Source organism: Trichosurus vulpecula, chromosome 8 (assembly GCF_011100635.1).
Source record: "Trichosurus vulpecula isolate mTriVul1 chromosome 8, mTriVul1.pri, whole genome shotgun sequence".
In the NCBI taxonomy this organism is placed as follows: domain Eukaryota; kingdom Metazoa; phylum Chordata; class Mammalia; order Diprotodontia; family Phalangeridae; genus Trichosurus; species Trichosurus vulpecula.
The window spans coordinates 109,132,863-109,156,536 of NC_050580.1; the positions used below are offsets into that span (position 1 = coordinate 109,132,863).

General features: G+C 39.7%; 1 protein-coding gene across 1 annotated transcript in view; it reads right to left on the reverse strand.

Moving 5' to 3' along the window:
- The window catches only part of SORCS3 (sortilin related VPS10 domain containing receptor 3), a 677,345-nt gene that overhangs the window by 302,554 nt on the left and 351,117 nt on the right, over nt 1-23,674 (reverse strand). Inside the window, exon 4 of the mRNA XM_036737057.1 lies at nt 445-603. Coding sequence (XP_036592952.1) covers nt 445-603 — 159 coding nt within the window. The remainder of the gene's footprint in view (nt 1-444; nt 604-23,674) is intronic.

Genomic DNA, 23,674 nt, shown 5'->3' on the forward strand with positions numbered 1-23,674 from the left:
ATCTTATCAGAAATCCGAAGAAAACAGACATGCATATAGGGCATGCTATGTTTACCCAGACACACCTTAATTTCCCCCCCAAATCACATTTTGTGTTTTCCTTTTTAAGTTTATATTTTTGGGGCAAATTTAGTTAATTTTTTAAAATCAAGGTTAGTTATATTTTAGTTTCTTTAGTTTGTTTGATGAGGTAGCTTAGCCTAATGAATCAGCACTGGTCTTGGAGTCAGGAAGATCTGGATTCGAATATTCCCCAGACACTTAGTATTTGCATGACTGACTTAAGCTTTTTGGATGTGAAGGGTTTGCTTCGAAGGTCTCTTTGTTTTCTTCCAGCTCTAAATCTAGGATCCAATGATGGGTTACTCAATTAAATGTTTGCTTTTTAAATTCCCTGGATATATATCCTAAAGAAACGCGCACATCAGAAGCATGTTCACTCACCTTTTGGTCCAGGCTATAGGCTAGGATCCAGTCTTCCTGCTGAGGATGGAAGAGTAGGCTCTGGATATAAAAGTTCAGCCGATACTTCTGGTAGGTTGCGCCTTCATCTGAGCTAATCAAAATGCTGCTCTCAATCTCGGGATCGCTGAGAAGCATTATCTGAGAAATACAAAGGGAAGAAAATAGAGAAGGAGTTAGTAGGGAGGATAGCAGAATAAATGCAAGAAATTCAACCAAAAAAGTCAAGTTATTTATACTTGGGCATCCTAGAATAAGATGGGGTTGGTAGGGCTTCCAAATGAATAATTGGTCTTATCTTTTTCTTTTTTTTTTTTTCTGATCTCATCTTTTATTGGTACCTAGAACTGAATTAGTGTTCAGGATTGTCTCTGAATGCAAAGGAGACTAAGTCTTCAACCTCAATTAGTAAGTACATACTGAAAGCCTTCTTTCACTCTTTGCTTTCTGGCTTGAAGCAATCATGTTCTCTACACCACTATTTTTAACATTTCTTCTTCTACCTCACTTGAAGACTAGTCCTATTATTTCTTCTTAATGTTTATCTTCCAAAGGAAATACTCCTGGTAGAAAAAAAATGTTCCTAATTATGTAGAAGTGTGGCATGTGCCATCATTTTGTAACTTTAGAGTTCTAGTTCACCTTGAGACTACATATATACGTATTTATACATACACACATATACTACATATGAATATAGTCTCTTCTTGGTAACCCTTCCCCCATAAACAGAAGACATCATCATTAAGTGGCAGTAGTACATCAGTCATAAGATATGACTCCAAGGCAAATGCTGTCCAAGGTTTATATTAAAAACAAGAAGCAAATTATCATTAAAGAGCAAACTATTCAAAGAAATGAACACCTAAGTACAATTTGGTACCAATCTCATTAATCATTTAACACTTATGATTTATAATCCTTTGCCCTTTTTAATCCCTTTATGGTTTCAAAAAAAAATCCCTGGCATCTTTTCCCTTCTACCTTCTTTGGCTTTTGGAAAAAGCCCTAAGCTCGTATGTGACTCCTTAAAATCTCTAGGTGAGACTGAGTTAAAATCTCAGTTGTTTTCTTTACCCTTTTGGATTTCTGATTCTCTGATTCTGAATTTCAAGTTGGGCAAACTTTGGTGGAGTTACAGAGGAATGGGACAATTCATGCTTCCCTCCTTATGGAATGAGCAGAGTAGCTGCTTTTTCCCAGCCTTTCGTAAGATTTATTCACTGTTGCCAAGCCAGCATAGGGGGCTGAGGGGAATGGATGGGTATCTTAAAGCAAAATCCAATCAATAGTAGAATGGGACACAAGCTGGTGATGGAAACTATATTTTAAAATGCATGAACTTAGCATAGTTTGTACTTCCTTATGGGTTATACTGTGGGCAATTAAACCATCTTTTTCCCATAGTACACTGAAATTAAACTGTTTATTGTATACAGGTATAAAGATAGCTTCATGCTTCTAGTTTTAATTAGAAGATAAGACTAACATCATAAACTGGTTTTATTTGATATGACAGTTACAATGCATTTAATAAACTAACACCTCTCCACTCACTAAATATAAATACACATAAACTATAAAGGAAAAAATATAAAATCAACCCATTATATGGTGTATTAGAGCACATTTTTTCCTCATTTCAAGTTCTTTTTGACATTGCCAACATAATTCAACCACAATTCAACTAGACAAAGTTATTCTGCTCCTTCTATGTAAGAGATACTGTTTTAGTGTGGTCTTTTTACTCCCAGTAGGTGCAGTAGATAGAGCATTGGGCCTGAAGTCGGGAAGATCTGAGTTCAAATCTGGCCTCAGACACTTAATAGCTGTGTGACCCTGGGCAAGTCACTTAACCTCTATTTGCCTCAGTTCTTCATCTGTAAAATGGGGATACACTGGAGAAGAAAATGGTAAACCCATATATTTGCCAAGAAAAGCCTATGGACAAAACCCATTGGGTCACATAGAGGCAGACATGGCTGAACGACTGAACAACAACAACAATTCTCTGTCCCACTCCCCACAGAAACTCTCCTAAATATTCTCTACTCAACACACATCCCTCCTGCTCAATACACACACACACACACACACACACACACACACACACACACACATTCATCTTCAGAAGAAAATCTTACTTCTTTCTTTATTGAGAAAATTGAGGGCATTCAGTATGATCTCTCTTCTTCCCATTTCAAAATCCCTTGACAACATTCTACACTCTCTCTTCATCTACACTAGTCTCTGATAATGATGTGGCTCTTCTTTTCACCAAAACCAACCCCTCTATACATGTACCCTTGAATATAATTTGCTCCCTACGTTCTCCAGCAGAATGCCTCCTCAATTAGCCCTTCTCTTTCTCTAAACTTCAGCCTTTCTCTATTTCTTGCTTTCTTCCCTATTGCCTTGGTAGTTGTCCAACTCCTCCCCATCCTTAAAAAACTTCTTTCAGTAGACCATTCCATCTTTTTGAGCTATCATTAAATATCTCCTCTCTCCCTTTCACAGTCAAACTCCTAGGGAAAAAAAAAAACTGTCTACACTCAAGCACCTCTACTTTCTCTCCTTTCACTCACTTCTTAACCCTTTGGAACCTGGCTTCTAACCTTATCAGTCAACAAAAACCCAATCCTCATGAGTTTAATGGTTCCATTATATGGTGTCAATTATTTTTGTCTTTGTATCACCAACACCTAGCACTGAACCTGACACACAGGACATCGGGTACACAGATAAATATATTAAGACTAAGACATGAAATGATGACAATAAAGGAGAGAATAGATAAAATAGCCTTAGGGATATTTCAAGAAGAAAAGAATACTATAGGCTTCCTTCCACAACCCCTCCAACACTGAATAGTCCTGTCTCTTTTTTTTTTAAACATCTTAACCAATTTTGTAGTTGCTGGATAAAACTTCTGGTTATTTTGACTTGAATTTCTCTTATTACTAGTTATTTGTAGAATCATTTCATATGGTTGTTAATAGTTCGCAATTCTGTTTTTGAGAACCGTTTGTTCATATCCTTTGATCACCTATCCACTTCACTACTAGGGAATGGTAGACCTTTTGGTATATACATACACACATATTTTTATGTTAACTATCTGTATGTCTTAGATAACCAAACCCTTATCTGTAATATTTGTTACAATGATTTTTTTTTATTCAACTGCTTCCCTTCTAATCTGAGACAAATTAATTTTGTTGGTGCAGAAAGTTTTTGGTTTTGTGTCATCAAAATTGCCTTTATCTTTTGTTTGGTTAAGAAAAGATATCCTACCTAGACCCATAGAAGGTATGGGATCTGCTTCTGTCCTACGTTTTTAAGGTACAATCTTTAATATTCAGATCATGTAACCTTTTTGAATTTATTGTAGAGTATGATATAAGTCATTGGTCTAAGCCTACCATCTTGCTAGCCTGCTTCCTAGTTTTCCTATCAGTTTGTATCAGATGGGGACTTCCCTGTTTGATTTTTAAAGTCCTTCACCACTTGTTCCCTTTCTACCATGACAGTCTCCTTACTCTTTACACTCTTCTATGATCCTTTCTCATTGGCTTTCTTGTTCCTCACACACGGCACTGTCTCTGAACTCTGTGCCATTGTACTAGCTGTCCTTTATGCCAGGGATACTCTCCTTCTTCACCTCCACCTTGTCCCAGAACTCCCTTCAAAACCCACCTTAGGCAGGAGACCTTCCTAGATGCCTTCCTGATAATGCCTTCCCTCTAAAGTTACCATCCACAATGCTCTGTAGTCTCCCCATTAGAAAATGAACTCCTTGAGGGCAGAGACTATATTTTTGCCTCTTTGTATTCTGATATTTAGCACAGTGCTTGGTACATAGTAGGTACCTAACAAAAGTTTGTTGACTGACTGGCTTTGTATCCCCAGTGTTAGCACAGTGCTTAGAACATGTAAGTGCTCATTAAGTGCTTATCGATTGACCAAATGATTAGGACTCTTGTCCAAGTCCTTCAGTAAATTCTCTAAGGAGAAACAGGAGTGATTTTATGTGCATACAAATAGAGCATGCTGGTTGTCCATTAGATATACTATTGCCAATTGATCTCTTTTTCCAATCAGACATCTCCCTCAGATATCTTTTATGCACTTCTGCATAACACTTAACGTGTTGCAGAGGACTCATACCTTCTCTGCTGCCCTGTGGGTGACCCACTGCTTTAATTCTTTAGAAATTCTATTTGTCCAATGACTCATAGTTATACCAAATCACCAGAAGAATACTGATTTTCAAATGAGTCTTTTGTCAAACCTATGTCTTTGGAAGATTACTTTGCCAGTTATATGAAGGATTGGATGGAGATAGCAGAGGATGAAGACATGGAAACCAATTCAAAGTTTGTTTTGATAATAAAGGCAACTGAGGACAAGGGCTTGAGCAAGGGTGGTGCCAATGGGGACAGACATGACAAATGTCATGAAAACAGAATGGCTGGATTTGGCAGTAGATTAGAACTGAGTGGGGAGAGAGAAGAGAATCAAAGATGAATTAATCCAAGGATCCATCTACTCTGTATTAGAGAAGGAAGAATAACTTTGGCAACTGCTGCATGTATTACATAAACTCCCCTAGAGATAGCAGGAGCCAGAAGGGCCAAACATTCAAAGAGAGTTCAGCTCTCTACAGATGAGCTCTGAGCTCTGTCTCAGTCTGAGAATTGATGCTACTCATGCACTACCATCAAGGGTGCACAGGGATTATTAATAGGAAGTACAAAAGGAAATAATAATTTAAAAAATATCTGCTAGGTGTTGGTACTATGCTAAATGCTTTACAAAATTATCTCATTTGATTTGCGTAACAACACTGGGAACTAGGTACTATCATTGTCCCCATTTGAGAGTTGAGAAAACTGAGGCAGATTGAGGTTAAGTAACTTGTTCCAGGGTGAGGCAGCAAGTATGAGTCTGAGTCGAATTTGAACTCGGGTCTTCCTGACTCCAGATCCAGCCCCCTTAAACAGATCAAGAAGCTGAGATTTGGAAAAGTTATCACTTGCCCAAGGTCACAGAGGTAGTAAGTAGTTTGATTAAGCATAGTTATTATGCACACAGAAAGAGTAGAAGACGCCAGGTTACTTCTTGATTCTGCTCATTTCAAATGAAGAGCCTTTTGTTAGAACTATGGCTTGGAAAGATTATTTTGTCAGTCATGTGAAGTTCTTTGCTCCAGTTCCTCCTTATATATACATACATATATACATACATACATATATATACACACACATATATATACATACATATATACATACATACATATATATATACACACATATATGTCTTTACAACAGGATGTCATTACTTGGTTTGAATACCGATACCCTCCTGCATCCATACATCAAGCCAAACATAAGCCCACTGTCTCCTACAATGGTTAACCAACTATGCTGACCAACAGAGACCTTTAATATAGTTTACTTTCTTTGTAATATGTTGAGAAAAAAAATTAGACACAAATAAATGTCCAAGCCACAAAATAGACACCAGACAAAGGGTGAATAAGCCAAGATTTACAAAATATAGCAGGTCAGTCATGTGATAACTACTTCAAATGGCAACTCTCAACTTTTCTTTTGGAAACCAATGCTAAGCCTCATCTTATGTCCACAATGACATAGTCTTCAATGCTAAGTCTTCAATAAAGTTCAATTAAATAAATATTTTCTGAGTACCTGCCAAATGCAAAACCCCGGGCTGGGCACTATGAGTGATCTGAGGATAAGTCCCCTCAGAGAGCTTACCATCTTTCAAGGGAGATAAGATATATAACAAGTAACATTCAATAAAATATTTACTATTCAGAATGTTCTGGGCACAAATCTCAGAGATGAATAACTGGCATTGATATAGGCATAATTTGAACCTCACGAAAAGCACATGGGTTAGAACTATGAGTTTTATAATTCCCATTTTACAGATGAGGAAACTGAGTCCCAGAAAGTTTGACTGATTGTGATTGCCCACAATCACATAGCGAATAAAAATTAGTGGCAGGATTTGAAGCCAGATCTCTGATTGGTTAACAATTAATGAGAGAATGAATATTACAATGAGAAGTGAGCTCACTCCAATGAGGGGCTGAGAGAGTTACATCATGTCACTCTTGGACAAAGACACCATCCAGACCACCTTCAGCTTTGGGCAATCTGATCAAAGAATTTATCCCAGATCAAACCTGAGTAGAACACAATGAACTTTCCTACCTAATGTTGGGTGGGGTCTGACCAAGATGGAGGAGAGTTAATTCAATCTTATAATCAATAATGTACTTGAAGAGACTGAACTGTGAAATGAGCACTACAGAAAAAGGGGAAACTCTGGATCTCCCCAAAATCCCTGGTTATTTATAATTATTTCTCTCAGTCTTAAAGACCAAAAAAAGCACAAAGAATGTTCAGGGATCCAGGATGGCTGACACATGGGGCTGGTGCCAAGGAACAGCAGGCATCCAGAAAATAAAACAGGTTAGGGATAGAAAGTAAAACCCTTGAAAACAGACTTATTTTGCATCATTTTCCATAGAAATTCCAATCAAACTGGTTCCATATATTTGAATGGCATAGAAAAAGGAGACTCAGAGGATACATTAAGAAATTTTCATTTTCTTCACTTCACCAAAATACTAAAATTTAACTGAAATGCCTTCTTGCTTACTCCTGGGTGCATATGTGTGCGTTTTTGCTACCAGGAGAAGGTCCCTCAGTTATAAGAAAGATTATATCATGTCACTTACATTTTATTGTGAATCATTTTAAGGAACACCAGGAATATTTGCATTTTGAAAAAGGAGGGAACAACAACCAAAAAAAAAAAAAACCCCAACCTCTCAAGGTCAAATCTCTGTCACTGAGCAGAAGAGAGCTTCTGAGCAGTGGAAGGCAGGGTGCTCCCCACACCCTCAAATCACAGAGTGCCTAATTTCTTCATCTGTTTTCCCCACTACAGACAATTCCACTGTCTCTCAGAACCTCCAATTCTCCAATAACTATCTTCTACTATTAAAAAAAATCTAAGAAGAAATTTTTAAGGGGTAGGGGACAAAGTCAAGCAAGAATATTTCTCTAAGTATCAAGGAAAAACCTATGTGAATGCAGCATAATACAATGAAAGGACCAGTGGAATGGGAGGTGTGAAACCTGAGGTTGGGGAAATCACTTTTTTAACTGTCCAGGCCTCAATTCCACAGAATCACAACATGCGAGAGTTCAAGAGAACCCAAGAAACTATTAGTTGAACCTATACATGACCATGTCACTGCCCACTCAATAAACTACACTGGCTTACTCTGGGATCAAATATGAAATCTTCTGTTTAGCATTCAAAGCCATTCATAACCCCTTCACCTTCCCTAGTCTTCTCACATCTTATATCCCTCACCCTGGCCTCGTTATTCCTCATACAAGATACTCCATCTCTTGACTGGCTGTCTTCGATGTCTGAATGTTCTCCCCCTCCTCATCTCTACCTCCTGGCTTCCCTGGTTTCCATCAAGTACCAGCTAAAAATCCTGCCTTCTACAGGAAGGCTTTTCTGATCCCCCTTAATTCTAGTGCCTTCCCTCTGTTGATTATTTTTCCATTTATTTTGTAAAGAGCTTGTTTGTAGACACCTGTTTACATGCTATCTCCACTATTAGACTGTGAGTTCCTTGACAACAGGGTATTTTTTTGCCATTCTTTGTATCTCCAGCATAGCACAGTGGCTGGCACATAGTAGACAAATAATAAATATGTACTGACTCACAAAGTCCTAATCCAAATCACTGAAATAAAATTTTAACAGCACCAGGGCAAGGACATATCCCTGGGGCATGCCACCAGAAACTTCCTTCCAAGTACAAATGGACCCACATATGATATTCAACCAGTTTTTAACCCATTTAACTATACTATCATTTAAGCCATATCTCTCCATTTTATACTTAGGCATATCATGAAAGATTTAGAGTTCAGCAAACCATTTGAAAAAGTACAGTACATTTCCAGGATTCTCACATTCTGTCAATCTGGTTACCTTGTTGCAAGGAAGGAAGGATGGATGGATGGACTGAAGGAAAAGAAAAGGAGGGAAGGGGAAGGAAGAAAAAGAAAAATAAGAAAGAAAGAATAAAAGGGAAAGAATGAGGAAGGAAGGAAGGAAGGAAGGAAGGAAGGAAGAAGATAGGAAGAGAAAGAAAGGAAGAAGAAAGAAGAAAGAAAGAAAGAAAGAAAGAAAGAAAGAAAGAAAGAAAGAAAGAAAGAAGAAAAAGAAAGAAAGAAGAAAAAGGAAGAAAGGAAGAAAGGAAGAAAGAAAGGAAGGAAGGAAGGAAGGAAGGAAGGAAGGAAGGAAGGAAGGAAGGAAGGAAGGAAGGAAGGAAGGAGGGAAGAAAGGAAGAAAAAGAAAGAAAGAAAAAAGAAAAACCTGGCATGGCCTGCTCTTAATGAAACTAAGCTGACTGAGTATTTGCTCTTCTCTGTTCTTAGTGTTTACAAACCATATCTTTAATCATGAGTTCTAGAATTTGGCCAGGAATCAAAGTTGAGTCTATAGTTTTCAGACAACACCTGCTTCCCTTTTTTGAAAATGAAATGTGTGCCTCTCTCCAGCCTGTGGTACCTGTCCTGTTTTGCTCAGATCTTGCAATTAAATGTGCCCATTCTTTCAGAACCTGATGATATAATTCATCCAAGCCTGACTTGAACTATCTGACTTTAACTCAGATAAATGCAATCTTCCCTTCTCATCACTTATCCTGGTTTTCCAGTCCCTGCTTACCATTCCCTCATTTATAAAATGAAGGGGCTGTACTACACGATCTCTGAGTTTCCCAGATTCTGGGATTTTAAGTTAACATCCAAATTCCACATCTAGGAATGTGCTGGAGCTAGCAGTTACTAGTTCTCAAGAGCCAGTTGTTAAATTTTTAGTGTATTTACATCTTAAAAATCAACAAATGCTAAAAATTAGGGTTTGATTTATTGCTAATTGTCTAGACTTAAGAAAGTGAAAGAAATGTTAATAACTAACATTACACTTTAAAATGTGCCAGCATTCTTTTTACTTTCCTAGGAAATTAATTATTAAGCATTTATAAGAACATTCTTGGTCAGATCCAAGAAGCTGTAATAGGATTTCCAAGTTAAGCCACTAGAAATAGTGCCCAAAAGATTTAGTTAATCACAGCTCCGATGGCTCTATAAAGAAACAAAGGAAGGGAAGAAAAGGAATAAGAAATCCTCTACAACTTAAGGACTGGGACCCCTCAGAGCAAAGCACAATGGGGCAAAAAAATCCTAGACTCTCACAGTAGGAATTGCAAACAAATCTCTCTAGCTCCAGTCTCTTCTTCCTATAATCCATCCTACATAGCACTTGCTGGACAGTTTCCTAAATTATGCCTCTGATCATGCCACTGTTCCTCCTAGGAATGGTCAATAGCTTCCTACTTCTAACTTCCTTATCACCTGGAATTTAAGGTCTTCCAACACTTGACTTCCAGCTATCTCACCAGGCTTAGCTCCCAATATTCAGCAACTGGTTTGTGCTTTTACCTTTATCTGAACATGCCTTCTGTACCTGTGTTCTTCCTATCACCCAGAGAGCACTCTCTTCTCTTGTCTACCTCTCTATCCTAGTCCAATTTCTTCTTCTTCCAGGAAGCTTTCCTCTGACCACTCCATCTTCTGGATGCTCCCTGCCCTTAGAACTACTAAGGTACTTTACACACCATCCATTTGGCTTTCCAATACATGTAGCCTTATCAAACATCCCATATTGTTATCTTTTGTGGTTAATTAATTTTGAGTGTCTTGCCTACTCCATTAGATCATGAATTCTTTGAGGGCAGTGACCAAATCCCAGTTCTTATTTTCCCATAACAGTGAGCAAAGAATAGTATCCAGAGTAAGTATTCCATAAGTATTTGCCAAATGAATATATGAATGTGGTTACAGAATTTCTTTAAAAATATCATTGTTGGGAAAAAAAAAGGTCGGTATACATTGACTAGAGATTTTCAAGCACACTCAGATGTTCGGATAGGGAATGAGAATGTGCGATCTCTAAGAGCCCTGATAATCCTGACACTGAATTCTAAATGATGTTTTGAAATCCAAAGAGATATGAACTCTGGATCCTCCACCTATCCCCCTCCATTGATGCAGTAATGGATAATCACTTGTTCTGTGTCAATTCTGACCTGTTAGACAAGGTTTAGGTCTGATCTAGGTACTATTCAGGCCCTATTTATTTGTCTATAATCAGCAGTTAAATTTCTGGTGATTCTCATGCAAATCAATTCTAGTTACTTATGTAAGAGGAGAGAATTGGTCTGGGAAACAGGTGAGGAATTACAGTCTTTGCTCCTCTGCTTATCACTCTATAAACTTGGGTAAGTTGTTTCTTCTCTCTATGCTTCAAGGTCCCTTACCTTAAAAGGGGAATACAGCTAGATGCTCTCTGAGGTAAGTTCCTTCTGGCTTTAAATATGATTTTTCAATGCTTCTCTGAAGATAATTACAGAGCAAAGGCAGCTTTCTTCTGACATTTCTATCCTGAGTAAAGTAGAAACCCAGGGGAGATGAGGGCACAGTCATTACTAAAGTTTCCTCTTTTGACTTTAAACTGGAAAGGAAAAAATGTCTCATTCTCCTGGGTGATGGCAGGGATTGTGGTTTAACTGCTACAGCTGGACTAGAGCTACAATGCATCTTCGTGGGGTTCAGAGAGCAAAGGAACGTGAAGCTCCTTGAAGATCTTGTTCGTACATAGCTGTTTGCATGTTGTATACTCCATTAGAATGTAAGTCCTACAAAAAGAATGAACAGTTTTGCTTTTAGCATTTAGCACAGTGCCTATTGTAGGGCCTTAGCTATGCTATGAGTAAGAGTCCTAGATTTGGAGCTAAGAAGAGCTGGGTTCAAATTCTTCCTCAGATGCTTACTGGCTGTATGACCTTAGGCAACTCATGTAATCTCTCAGCCTTGGTTTCCTCGTCTGTAAAATGAGGATAGTAACAGCACCTACCTCCCAGGGCTTTTTGTAAGGATCCAAGAAGATAATACATACGTGGCCCTTTACAAAGCTCAACAGTATGATATAAATGCTAGTTATTATTAGTAATGAATGCTTGTTAATGAGACTTGATATTAAAAAGATTGTTTCCATTTAACAGCTGAAATAAAATTCTGTGACCCTAGAAGTCCCTAACAGGAATAGGGCTTCATATGGACATTTGTGGTGAAAGAGAGGGAGTCAACACTCAAGACAGTAAGACAGTAAATAGCCAAGAAGGAGTTAAAGGAAAGCAGATGCCCCCTCCAAAAAGACAGAAGTGATGAAAAGGGAAAAAACAGCAAATGGAAGCTGAAAGGGAAAAAATGCTGACAGGTTCTCTTGTAAAATGCTCCTTGCCCATGGTATTCTTATCCCTGCCCCCTCCTTTTCTTCTCTCCCATTACAGATTTGGCAGAAAAGCTTTATTTCCTCCCCCTGCCTCTCCTCATTGTAAGGCAATGGGGGAGGGTACAGACAAGTAGCAATTTTGCCAGGTGGGGTTCTCTGAGTAATAATCTATCATTCTGTGCCAGGATGGGGCCAGACAAGCAGCTTAGAGAAAGTTACAATAACAGTAATAAAAAGGGAAGGGGACTTCTTGGATAACAACCTACTGAAGACCTTGGGCCACCATAGGGTTGTGGGATGAGGCAGGAGAGGAAAGGAAGGGACCTGAGGGACAGGAGTCCTTACGGGTTTGCAATTCTATATTTTTCCCACAGTTTCCTTTTCTCTTTCTCAAATGAAGGCAGGAAGTGTGAAAGGGAAGAAAGAAGGAAAGAAAGAAGGAAGGGAGAAAGGAAGGAAGGGACAGAGAGAGGGAGGAAGGAAGGAAAGAAGGAAGGAAGAAAGAAAGGAAGGGACAGAGGGATGGAGGGAGGAAAGAAAGAAGGAAGGAAGGAAGAAAGGAAGGAAGGAAGGAAGGAAGGAAGGAAGGAAGGAAGGAAGGAAGGAAGGAAGGAAGGAAGGAAGGAAGGAAAAGGGTGAGAGAAAGAGAGAAAGAAAAAAGAGCAAAAGAAGAAAAAGAGAGAGGAGAGAGAGAAGGGGGGAGAGAGAGAGAGGGGAGAAAAAATGAACACACCTACCCCCACCCCAAATGTTAGGGAAATAGCAGCACATTTGTCAAAGGGTAAAACTGCCACTTCTGATTATAGGACTCCAGCAATGGATCCACCCCTATAGTGATTTAGATTAATCACTTTTCATTAAGAGCCAATAAACAAACTCCAGTCAGGAGGTGCCTCTCTGCCCTGGCCCAGTGTTGCCATTTATAATTGCCATAAGGACCAGCAAAGGCACACCAGAGAGTTGTCAAATATAATTTATAGGTTTTTAAGATCTAATCATTTTCTATAATATTAGATTAAATGACAGCCTTTAATAAAGAGGAAATTACATTTCACCTTGCTTTCATGATTTTTTTTTCTTTTCAGCCAGAGAGTTTAAGGAAAGCTTTCCCTTTAATTCCCCATTAAATGACCAGAGAAAGTCCTTGAAAATGTACTTGAGACAATTTACCAAAAAGACTATGGTCCAACCCAGCTTGCAGCCTGCAGACTGTACAGAGTAGTTGGGCAGGAGATGAATGGGAATAACCCCATGTTAACAGCATGGGACCCATGTGGTGGAAAGCAGCTCAATCAGCAAATACTTTCCCCCTGTAGTAGAAGGAGGACAGGGTCACACTGACCACAGAACCACTGCCAAAGACCAGGAGGCAAAAAAAAATGTACAAGGTCAGAGAGAGGCCTCATTCATTCACTCACTCATTAAACAGATATTTACAGAGCACCTACTTTTCTTCTGGTGGGTATTTGGTTTGGAAAGATATACGTATTCCAAAATTAAATAAGAGCAAACAGGCTAAGTTCCAACATTCAGGGATGAAGAATGTCAGAAAGGCTACCAAATTCACACAGCTCCCCTCCTGCAATGACTCGGCCTAGCACGGGAAGGCAGTGGAGTGTAAGGAAATGAGTATTTGCTGGATTTAAAGTCAGAGGTCTGGGATTTGAATACCAGCTTCTACTTACTCCCTGTGTGACCTTGGCCAGTCACTTCAGCCGTTCAGAAGATTAGGTTACACCAGCTAATCTCTAAGGTCCTTTCCAGTTCTATGACTGCATTTTACTGATGATGATGTTAGGGCAAGGAGAATACCAAAGACCCAGATCAGACCACCAGCACTACTACATTGGTGCCAAATGGTTATCGTAAGCTGGGCTTACCGCCTTAACACCTTAGCTATTTACAGCCATTATCTTGCCTCTTCTCTTTCCAAGAATGTCCCTGCCATGGACTTCTAGGTTCACAGAATTTTGTTTTAGCTGTTAAATGGAAGCATGAGATTGGGAGGACATGCCCCATTAGCTCTGTTGCATTGCGTTATCCCTACTCTTCTAAAACGGGTCTTTTATTTTCACCATTCTTTCCATTTCAGGTTTCTAGCAGGAATCTTAGTATTTATCCTTCTAGGGTGACCATAGTTCCCATTGCATTCCTGTAGTGCCATTATATTTTGCTCCTGTGGCAATTACCTATTTCATTTGCTCTTCAATTAATCTGTCAACAAGCATTTATTAAATACTAATTATACGCAAGGCAGGTGCCTCTTGAAGCAGGTATGGCTTGCACTATCTATCTACAGTTTATCTGTCACCTGCCTACATGTTCATAAAAGAAGGAATTTCCTCCCTCACAATCTAGGTGTTTTCTATGCATATTTTAAAATCATGCTCACGCTAAAATCAAATAAGATCACTTAAGAGATGTTGTGATGACAATAACTTCTGTTCGATGTCACTCTATTAATATAAGTGATGAATAAAACATGGAACTGAATGCTTGCCAAATGCATTTGCCACTGTCAGGCAGTATGTCCAGAAAAGGGTCTAATTGAGAGAGGGAGTTCCTATAGTGAGTCTTCCAGAAACTCTTATTTTCAGATGACATTGTATTGATTTTAAATCCTTAAATATTGCAAAGTCTCCTAAATGAGACCCATCATCACTCGAAAAGTTCTAACTATCCATACAGGGAAACCAAATGGATGAAGAATGGCTCTTGTCCAGGTGGATATAAAATTGGGCAGACAACTCTTCAAGTTGGCTCATTCATACATACATTTTAGATAATCTTGGTAGTAAATTTATTACATATGGACAATGAACTGGGCCAACAACTGAACAAGAGGAGGAGAATAGGTTGGACTGCATTTGGTAAACTGCATAGTGCTTCTAAAGAGTTCAAGCTTCTCTCTGAAACAAAGGTTTATCACTTTAACATTGTTTTTCTTTTAATGATGCAATATGGCTTCAAGTCATGGAATACTGCCACTGTCTTCAAAGAACTGAAGTTGAAGTTCAATTACTGGAGAGATTATGATGAGTATGGCTAGACTGTAGTGTGTTACAGTGAAGAATTTTGCAGTCATGGCAAAAAGGGCATCTTCAAATAGATGTATGACCTAGAAAGACAGTGGGCTAGTCATGTAGCAAAAGCAAGGGATACTGTCTACTGGCTCATTCCCTAAGGCCCACAAACATGCCCATGTGTCCCTTCCTTCTTAAAAAAAAAACTCACTTTATCTTTCCAGTTTTACTATCACTCAGTATTTCTGTTGCCCTCTGCAGCTAAACCCCTTAAAAAGTCCATCTACAATAGGGATCTCCACTTTCTCTCAATTTATTCTCTCCTTAAATCCTCCCTTTCAATTCAGCTTCTGACCTTATCATTTCTCCAAAGAGTTGTCTCCAAAGCTACTAGTGATCTCTTAGTTGACAAACCCAATGGCCTTTTCTCAATGCTCATTTTCCTTGTTCTCTCTTTAGCCTTTGACAGTGTTGATCACTCTCTCCTCCTTGATCCTCTCTTTCCTCCTTTTGTCTCTTTTGCTGAATCCTCTAAATCAACCTAGTAGGTATTCTTCAGGTTCTGTCTGGGGCCATCTTCTCTTCTCCTTCTATAATACTTCACTTGGTGATTTTATCAGAAACCTAGGATTTAATTGCTATCTCTGTGCTGATAATTCTCAAATCAACCTATTCTGCCCCAAATTCTCTGCAGGGCAATTGGGGTTAAGTGACAAGGTCACATAGCTGGAAAGTGTGTCGTGTCTAAGGATAGATTTGAATTCAGGTCCTCCTGACTCCACAGCCGGTGCTCTAAGAATTTAAGCTTCTTAAGGGTAGGGAATATCTTTTGCCTTTCTTTGTATCAGCAGCCCTTGGCACAGTGACTCTGCTAGTAGGTGCTTAATAACTGTTTGTTGATTGAATAATTGCATAACCAATGGACAACTTATGCTGTATGGCATCTTTGCAATATTGAGTAACTGGGAGGAAGGCCCCTAGCACAGTGTACCCCCTGAGGCAGACTGATGGAAGGAAATAAATGAGTCACATGGGATCAGAAGGCATAGATGGGCTGCAAATTGTACTTAAGGAGGCAGTCACCCTATCATTGAAATCATAGATCCAACAAAATGTGGAAATACTTTCTGCCTTGCCACCCTATGATCACTGACAGTTGCACCCCCATCATTCAAATTCAGCAAGTATTTGCCAAGTCCCTGATGTCTTTAAAGTATTTTGATAGGGGTTACAGGAAATACAAGGACAAAACATGGTTCCTGAACCCATGAAATTTATCATCTACCAGAGAAACAAGATTGCAACATAGATAACTATGATCCACAAAGATTATCTTAAATAAAGTAGGCATTCAGATGTTCCACATGAATTCAATAAATATTTATGAAATCACAGCTAGCATTTATATTGCACTTTAAGGTTTACAAAACACTTAACACATGTTAACTTATTAGATCCTCACAACCCTGTGAAAGTAGTACATACCCTGTTTTGCAAATGAAGAAACTGGGGATGAACGATGTTACGTGACTTTTCCAAGATCACACAAACAGGAAAGGGTCTCAGGCAAGATTCAAACTAAGATTTTCCTGACTCCAATTCACAGAACCAACCACCTTGCTGCCTTCTGCCATGCAGAGGACTGTCCCTCTTTTCATTTTTCATCATCTTGGTCTTCTTATGATTCTTAATACTACTGACCACTTTCTTTTTCTAAATATTTTCTTTTTTCTTTTGCCTTCTGAGTCATCAAGCGCTCATGGTTCTTCTACTTTTCTAGCCACTAATTCTTTGTCTCCTCTGCTCACTCTTCTCCTTCTTCAAGATTCCTTAGGATGGATATTCCCACAGAGGTCTATCCTCTACTCTCTTCTGTCTTTATACTCTCTTCCTTGAAAAATCTCATCCATTCCTTTCACTTCAACTATTATCTCTTATTTGGCTAGGCACACTTCCATGGAGGAGTGGAAGAATGCTGTATCTCTATCTCCAGTGTCTGACAATCTCCTGCCCCCTTTCAATGTTCCAAACCCATTTATTCAACCACCTACAGGCCACTCTAGCTGAATATTCAAAAAGTCCTTCAAAGGCAACATGTTCAAACCTGAACTTATTATCTGTTCCCTTTATCTATTCCTTTTCCTTCTTTTCTCACTATCTGTATCTATCTACCAAGTCCTGTTGATCATATCTCTGCAATATCTTCACTCCTACTCCTTGGTACAAACTTATTACTACCTATCCAGAAAGTTCCTAACTAATATTCCCAACTCTACTGTTACTCTTCCTCCAATCCATCCTTCATATTACTACCAAACCAATATTCTTTTTTCATGCATCAGCATTTATTATTTAAGTTGAAGAACAGGTTATAAAGGGGGGGGGCGGCTAGGGGAGAGAGAATAAGGGAGGAGACAGGGAGGTGAGAACATCTCATCTGTGAATGCTCTAGATGGGGCTGATCCTGATTTCTGAGCTTTGTTCCAGGGCACACAACGAAGCACAAGATAAGATGAGGTTCCAGAGGTACACGTTTAAGAAAACATTGGGGGTGGCCAGAGTTACACATCCAACCAGAGGTGGGTGCTGGGATTCTCCTTGGATCAGCAGCACTGCTTCCTTTTAGGAGCTGAAGCATAGTGATAAGTTCCATGGCTCTTATAAAATATTCTTGTAGTTAAAGTCTTTGTGCTAAAGGCTTCTTTCATCATCCTCTCTAAATTCTTGTGCTTTGCTCCTAGTTTCTTTGAATATGCATCCAACTTGTAGGTTGCCTGGTCAAGAGCTGCTCCTTGCTCCTCATTTAAAGTGATCTGATCCAGATAAGGCTGAAGTGCTGCATATTTCTGGTTTAAGTCCTTTAGGTTTCTACTTATGTTTAGCACAGTATCTTTCATTTATAGATACTTTAAGTTAGTCAGTTTGTCATATTTTCCAGAAGTTTATAGTCTTCATTGGTGGCTGTCAGCTCACCCGTCAGGTAAGTGGCCATTTTGGAGAACGTGTCCTGGCACAGCCCGGTGATGTCCACCCTGGTGGGCTCTGTGGCCTCTTCCATCGTCTTCACCACAGCCAGGGAAGGGAAGAAAGAGAAAGGATGGAGGGAAGGATGGGGAAGGAGGGGGAGAAGAAGGGGGAAGGAGAGGAGAGGGGAGGGAAGAGGAAGGGTGAAGAGTAGGAAAGAGGGATAAGGGGAGGGAGCGAGGAGGGGCAGCGGACACACTAATATTCTTTATGCTCAAATTTTATCATTTCATTCTGCCTCAAAACCCTTCAATGATTCCCTTACATATCAAACTCACATTTTAAAGCCTTGCATTCAAGGTCCTCCACAATGTGGTGCCACTGTACAGTCATGCTGCTTCCTTCATGATATATTATTCTAAGCTAGAGCCAAACTGTGCTCCTTAGCCTCCCCATTTATGCCCCATTCTTCTCTGCCAATGTACTTTTCAGCATCCTGTTACAGAACTCTGTACCCCCTCTCAATCTTTCTGTAGCAATCCCATCTATGTTTTAAAGCCCAACTTGAATCATCTCCCTGATGAAGCTTTCTCTGATTCACTAATTAGTAACAAATTCCTTCCCTGCCCCAGTCCTTAGATAGTAATTTGTTTGCAGTTTCCTATAAGGTTTACTATGTTATTAGAATTCTTTGTATACACCTCATTTTCTCTTACTTGACTATAAGCTCCATAAAGGCACAAATCACATTTTATCCACAACTTAATATCTCTCACAAATAAAGTACAGCACTCTCTGCAAACAGTTGCTGTTTGTCATTATCCAGTCATTTTTCAGTTGTCTGACTCTCTGTGACCCCTATTTGGGGTTTTTCTTGGTAAAGATACTGGAGTGGTTTGCCATTTTCTTCTGCAGCTCATTTTACAGATGAGGAAACTGAGGCAAACAGGGTTGAATGATTTGCCCTGGGTAAGCCAGTAGTATCTGAGGCTAGATTCGAACTCAAGAAGATAAGTCTTCCTGACTTCAGGCACCCTATCCCATGGACCACCTAGCTGCACTTTTCTGCATACAGTTGGTGTGTGATAAATGATCTGTTATCTGCTTGTATTTGCAAAAGGTCTTATCACTAAGTGTTGTCACATTTGCTCATCATACCTTTATAATATGGCTGATTAGCCCTGTACACAATTTGAAGAGGCTAAGGCTTATTTGGCTGAACAGATATGTAAGTGACTCAGGAGATGAGTACTATATGTTCAGGACAGAGACAAGTACTGAGTCCTTTGGTGAGATAGAAAGCAGATATAGTTTCTGCTCTCTGTTCCAAGCTCAGGGGGAAGACACAATTGCCCCCCTCAATAAGTCTGTCAATTCATTGGCTGCGAAACCCTTCTGGCTTTTACTAGCAGCCCCTATAACTAGTAGCAGTATGGCCTGACTATCCAACCACTTGCAGTGATTCTCTATATTTTAATTGTATTTCTTATTACCTGTAGTGACCATTCTCTGCCTCTAGGAATAGCAAATAAAGGTGTCAAGGCTGAGATGACAAAATCCATAGTAGCTGACTGATACACTTCCTGAGTCTTCTAAAGATATAGAACCGAACAGGAACAAATCTTGTTCCAAATTTTCTATCCCAACTACTTTCTATTCTTTTTAAAATAATTATTAAAATAAGCTAAAAAGAAACTCAATTATGCCTATGATTTCCTCTCTGAGTATGTTCCTCCTGGAAAAGTAGATGTGAACGCTTCCCTGACCCATCAGAATGACTCTTGACCTTACCCTCCAACAAATTCAACACAAGGGGTTTTCCCAGCATGCTGAAGTCTTCCTTCATTTTTCTCAATATTGAAAAAATGTCTGTGGAAGATGAACACTATATATTGGTGATCCCTCACTCACCATATGACCAACCAATCTTCATTTGCCACAAACATTTCCTCGATGGCACACTTTACTTCAATCCTACTTCAAAGTTGTCTAGGTATAATCTGTTCAGTCCACCAAACCCAGACTACAGTCTGCAAGTTTTCACAGGTTCAGTTACTTTATCTCTAGTGAGCCAGAGAATACAATCAGCTCAAAGCAAAGCCATTTATTGAAATGACATATTTAGAACAGTAGTAACAAACATCTCCCCAGTATACCTGGGGCGAACTCTCCCACAAACACAAAGCGTGCGAATGAGAAGAGTAGATATTCAGGAAGTTTATAAATAGTGAGGCACAATGTAGGGAACCCATGTGCCAATGCATGTGAGATGAACAGCAACTCATTCCTCTCATGTTGATGCTGCAGGGCCAGTAATATCCTTGTCCTGTTCCCATTGACCTTGGTCTCACAGCTGTTGCTAGATGCTGCTTTACTGCTTGACTCCAGTCAGCAATACCTTAAGCTACTGGCTCCTCTGAAATCCTGGTATAGAGCACTGTTATATCTTTTACCAGAAAGAGTCAAAATACTTCCCCTGGGATCAATAGGAGCCTCCCCAGTTCTTTTCTGGGACATGCCTAAGCCCTGCCCCCTCCTGAGCATAAGGGTGCCTTCCCCAGGTCCCAAGCTCTATCTCCTATCACCAATAACAACTCTACCCTACAGCTGGATTTACTTTGCTCTATTGGATGTTCCCACGTATTTACGATGCAAGAAATTATCACAAATGGGAAGGAAGAAATGCTCCTTACCTATGCTACCATCTCCAAGAGGTTCAAGTGAATTAAGAGCTCACTTGTTCCATAGTTGGCTCTCCTTTCAACTCTGCTTCCACAAAGCTAACTGCAGGTCAGGCAATCCAATCCCTAGAATTTCCCCATTTCTCTCAATGTTCTTCATTCAGTGGCCAAAGCATGTGAATTCTTCACATGTGGTAGTCAGATGGCAGCAAAACTCCTTTACTTGATCAAAGACAAATCCACTTCCTTTAGGCATTTTGTGTATGTTGCAACCCGCTTTTGCCCGCCCTTCACCTTGCAATTGACCTTAGTGGGATACTCATTTTTAATTCTTCAAACACTGTAGTGCTCCATGACTCATAGCAATAGACTATTAGCATTAAAGAGATGGACCTCTGTTCTGGGAGAAGTTAGGGGTTATTAAAGAAGAGGGGGCTGGCTTGCACATAGGAAAAAAGCAAAACTCATTCAAAGCTTAGTAACAATCAATCAATCAATAAACATTTATTAAGTGCCTGCTATGTGTCAAGTACTGTATGAAGGGCTGGCTATACAAAAAGAAGCAAAAGATAGTCCCTGCCATCAAGGAGTTTATAATCTAATAGAGGAGATAATATGCAAGTAACAACCTCAGGACTTGCAATCAAATAAACTAGTTCTTCAATGCTTCAAAGGTATGGCATTTTATCTATTTAGGTGCTTATAATGAAATAAAGAACATTGTTATGATCTGAAAGACAGTCTTTGAGCCTAAGTATAACAAAAAATGTATCAACCCAGTGGCCATCCTGCTAAATATGTCTCTCTACAGTTAGCTAGATATATAGTACCTCATGGGAGCACTCACTGATGACTTTTTGACTTCTTAGGAACTGCCCAAACTTTCATTGTGTTCACATCGACTTTGAGAACTAAAGGTCACCTGAAAGCCACAAGTTGGCATTGGAGGAAGACTCTCTAGCTGGCAAGGAAGGGGGAACCTGCAGCCTCGAGGTCACGTGTGGCCCTCTAGGTCCTCAAGTGTGGCCCTTGACCAGAAGAAACAAGAAAAATGAGGGAGCAAAATCTCAAATAAAATTAAAACTATTTATATTTTGATTTTAAGAATATCTTAATAAATATCTTAATAAACAATTTACTTGTTAGTTGGTCCTTCATGATCACTTTGCTGTCACTGTAATTTCTGAAGATTTTTTTTACTGTTATTTTTTCCATAGTTAGGCTCAGTGGGCATGTTATTTTAATTCTGCTTCCTTTTTTCTATATTATTTCATTTAAGTCTTCCCCTATTTTTTGCATGTTTCATATGTATCATGTTTATAGCAGTAATACTCTATTTTATTCATATATCACAATTTGCTCAGTTATTGCACAATTTTTGGATGTAAAGGCTGCCTCCAAGTTTTTCCCCCCTACTATAATTATTTTCTCCTTGAGTTTATAGCTCTGAAATTTGGCTATAATATTTCTTGGTGTTTTCAGTTTGGGATCTCTTTCAGGGGGTGATCGGTGAATTCTTTCAATGACTATTTTGCCCTCTGGTTCTAGGACCTCTGGGCAGTTGTCTTTGATAATTTCTTCGAAGATACTGTCAAGGCTCCTTTTTTCATCGTGGATTTCCGGTAGACCAATAACTCTCAAATTGTCTCTCCTGGATCTATTTTCCAGGTCAGCTGTTTTGCCAATCAGATATTTCACATTTTTTTCTATTTTTTCATTCTTTACATTTTGTTTTATTACTTCTTGATGCCTCATAGATTCATTAGCTTCCACTTGCTCAAGTCTAATTTTGAATGAGTTAGTGTTTACATTTTGCTTTTGAGCCTCCATTTTCAATTGGTTGATTTCGCCTCTCAGGGTGTCCTTTTCTCTCTCTAGATTCTGAATCTCCATAGCCATTTCGCCAATCTTATTCTTTAGGGACTTGATTTCATCAGTGGATTTTTTCTCCCTTTTTTCCATTTTTTCCATATTTTCTTTTAGCTCCCTAATTTGGTTTTTAAAATCCTCCTTTAGCTCTTCCAGCAGTGCTTTTTGGGCTGGAGACCAGTTCATATTAGCTTTTGAGGTATCTGATGTATCTACCGTGTCATTGCTATCCTCTTCTATGTTGATATTTTGATCCTGCCTGTCTCCATAAAAAGAATCTATTGTCCTTGGTTTTTTTGTGTTCTTCTTCATGTTGGTTTGCCTTTTGCTGGCTTTACAACGAATTTCTATCTGTGGGTCTCAGGGCTTTCTGTCCCAGCTTTCTTATTCTGGGGGTTGTGAGTCTAGAATTATAACCTTCAGTTTCCTGAGGTGTGGGGGAGGGGTCTGGCTCCCTGGCGTCTCACTCCCTGTGGGTGCTCTCCAGCACTTGCTTATCAGCAATGGTCTCAGCTGTTTGTTGTTTCAGCTGATGTCTGGCACTTCCCCTGGGGGAGCAACGTTACGTCTGTGCCGTTGGCGTTGACCCCTGCCGACTCTGCCCCTCTGGGACTAATGAGCTTCTAGTATTTGTCCTGTGAGGCACCACTACTTTCTCCTCTGTTTCAGTTCTCTTTTTTTTTTTTCCGAGGAATTCTCTGGGTGAGGGGGGGAGGGATTAGAGCCTTTTACCTGGCCATTGAGTCTTCCGGAAGTTCAAGAAGCCGAGTTCCTGGGTTTTGCAAGCGTCAGGAGTGGGTGTTTTCACGGCCGGTGGCATTGCGCTGCCTCTCGTCGCTCCCACAGACTGCTGTCCTGTGTTGGGAGTCCTGGGGATCTCCGCCAGTTTCGGGCACCCAGCTTTCTCCCAGCCCGTCTCCCACGTGGATTTCCCGGCCAGCCGCTTCCGCCTTGGTCTGGAGCAGCTCCGCACCGAGCACTCTCCGAGCCTACAGGTTCGTACCTCCGGCCTTTCAAACTCTCCCGGCTCGGAAATTTGCCCCACGCAGACTGCTCGCGGTTTCTGACTCTCTCAGATCTGCTCAAATTCACTTTTTTATAGGAATCTGACAGACCTTGTGAGAGAGCTCCGGTAAGACGCTGCCTTCAGCGGCCATCTTGGCTCCGCCCCCCCCTACTATAATTAAAGTAGCTATAAATGTTATGGGAGAGATAGGTTTTGATTTCATTTTAATAACATCCTGAGGATATAAT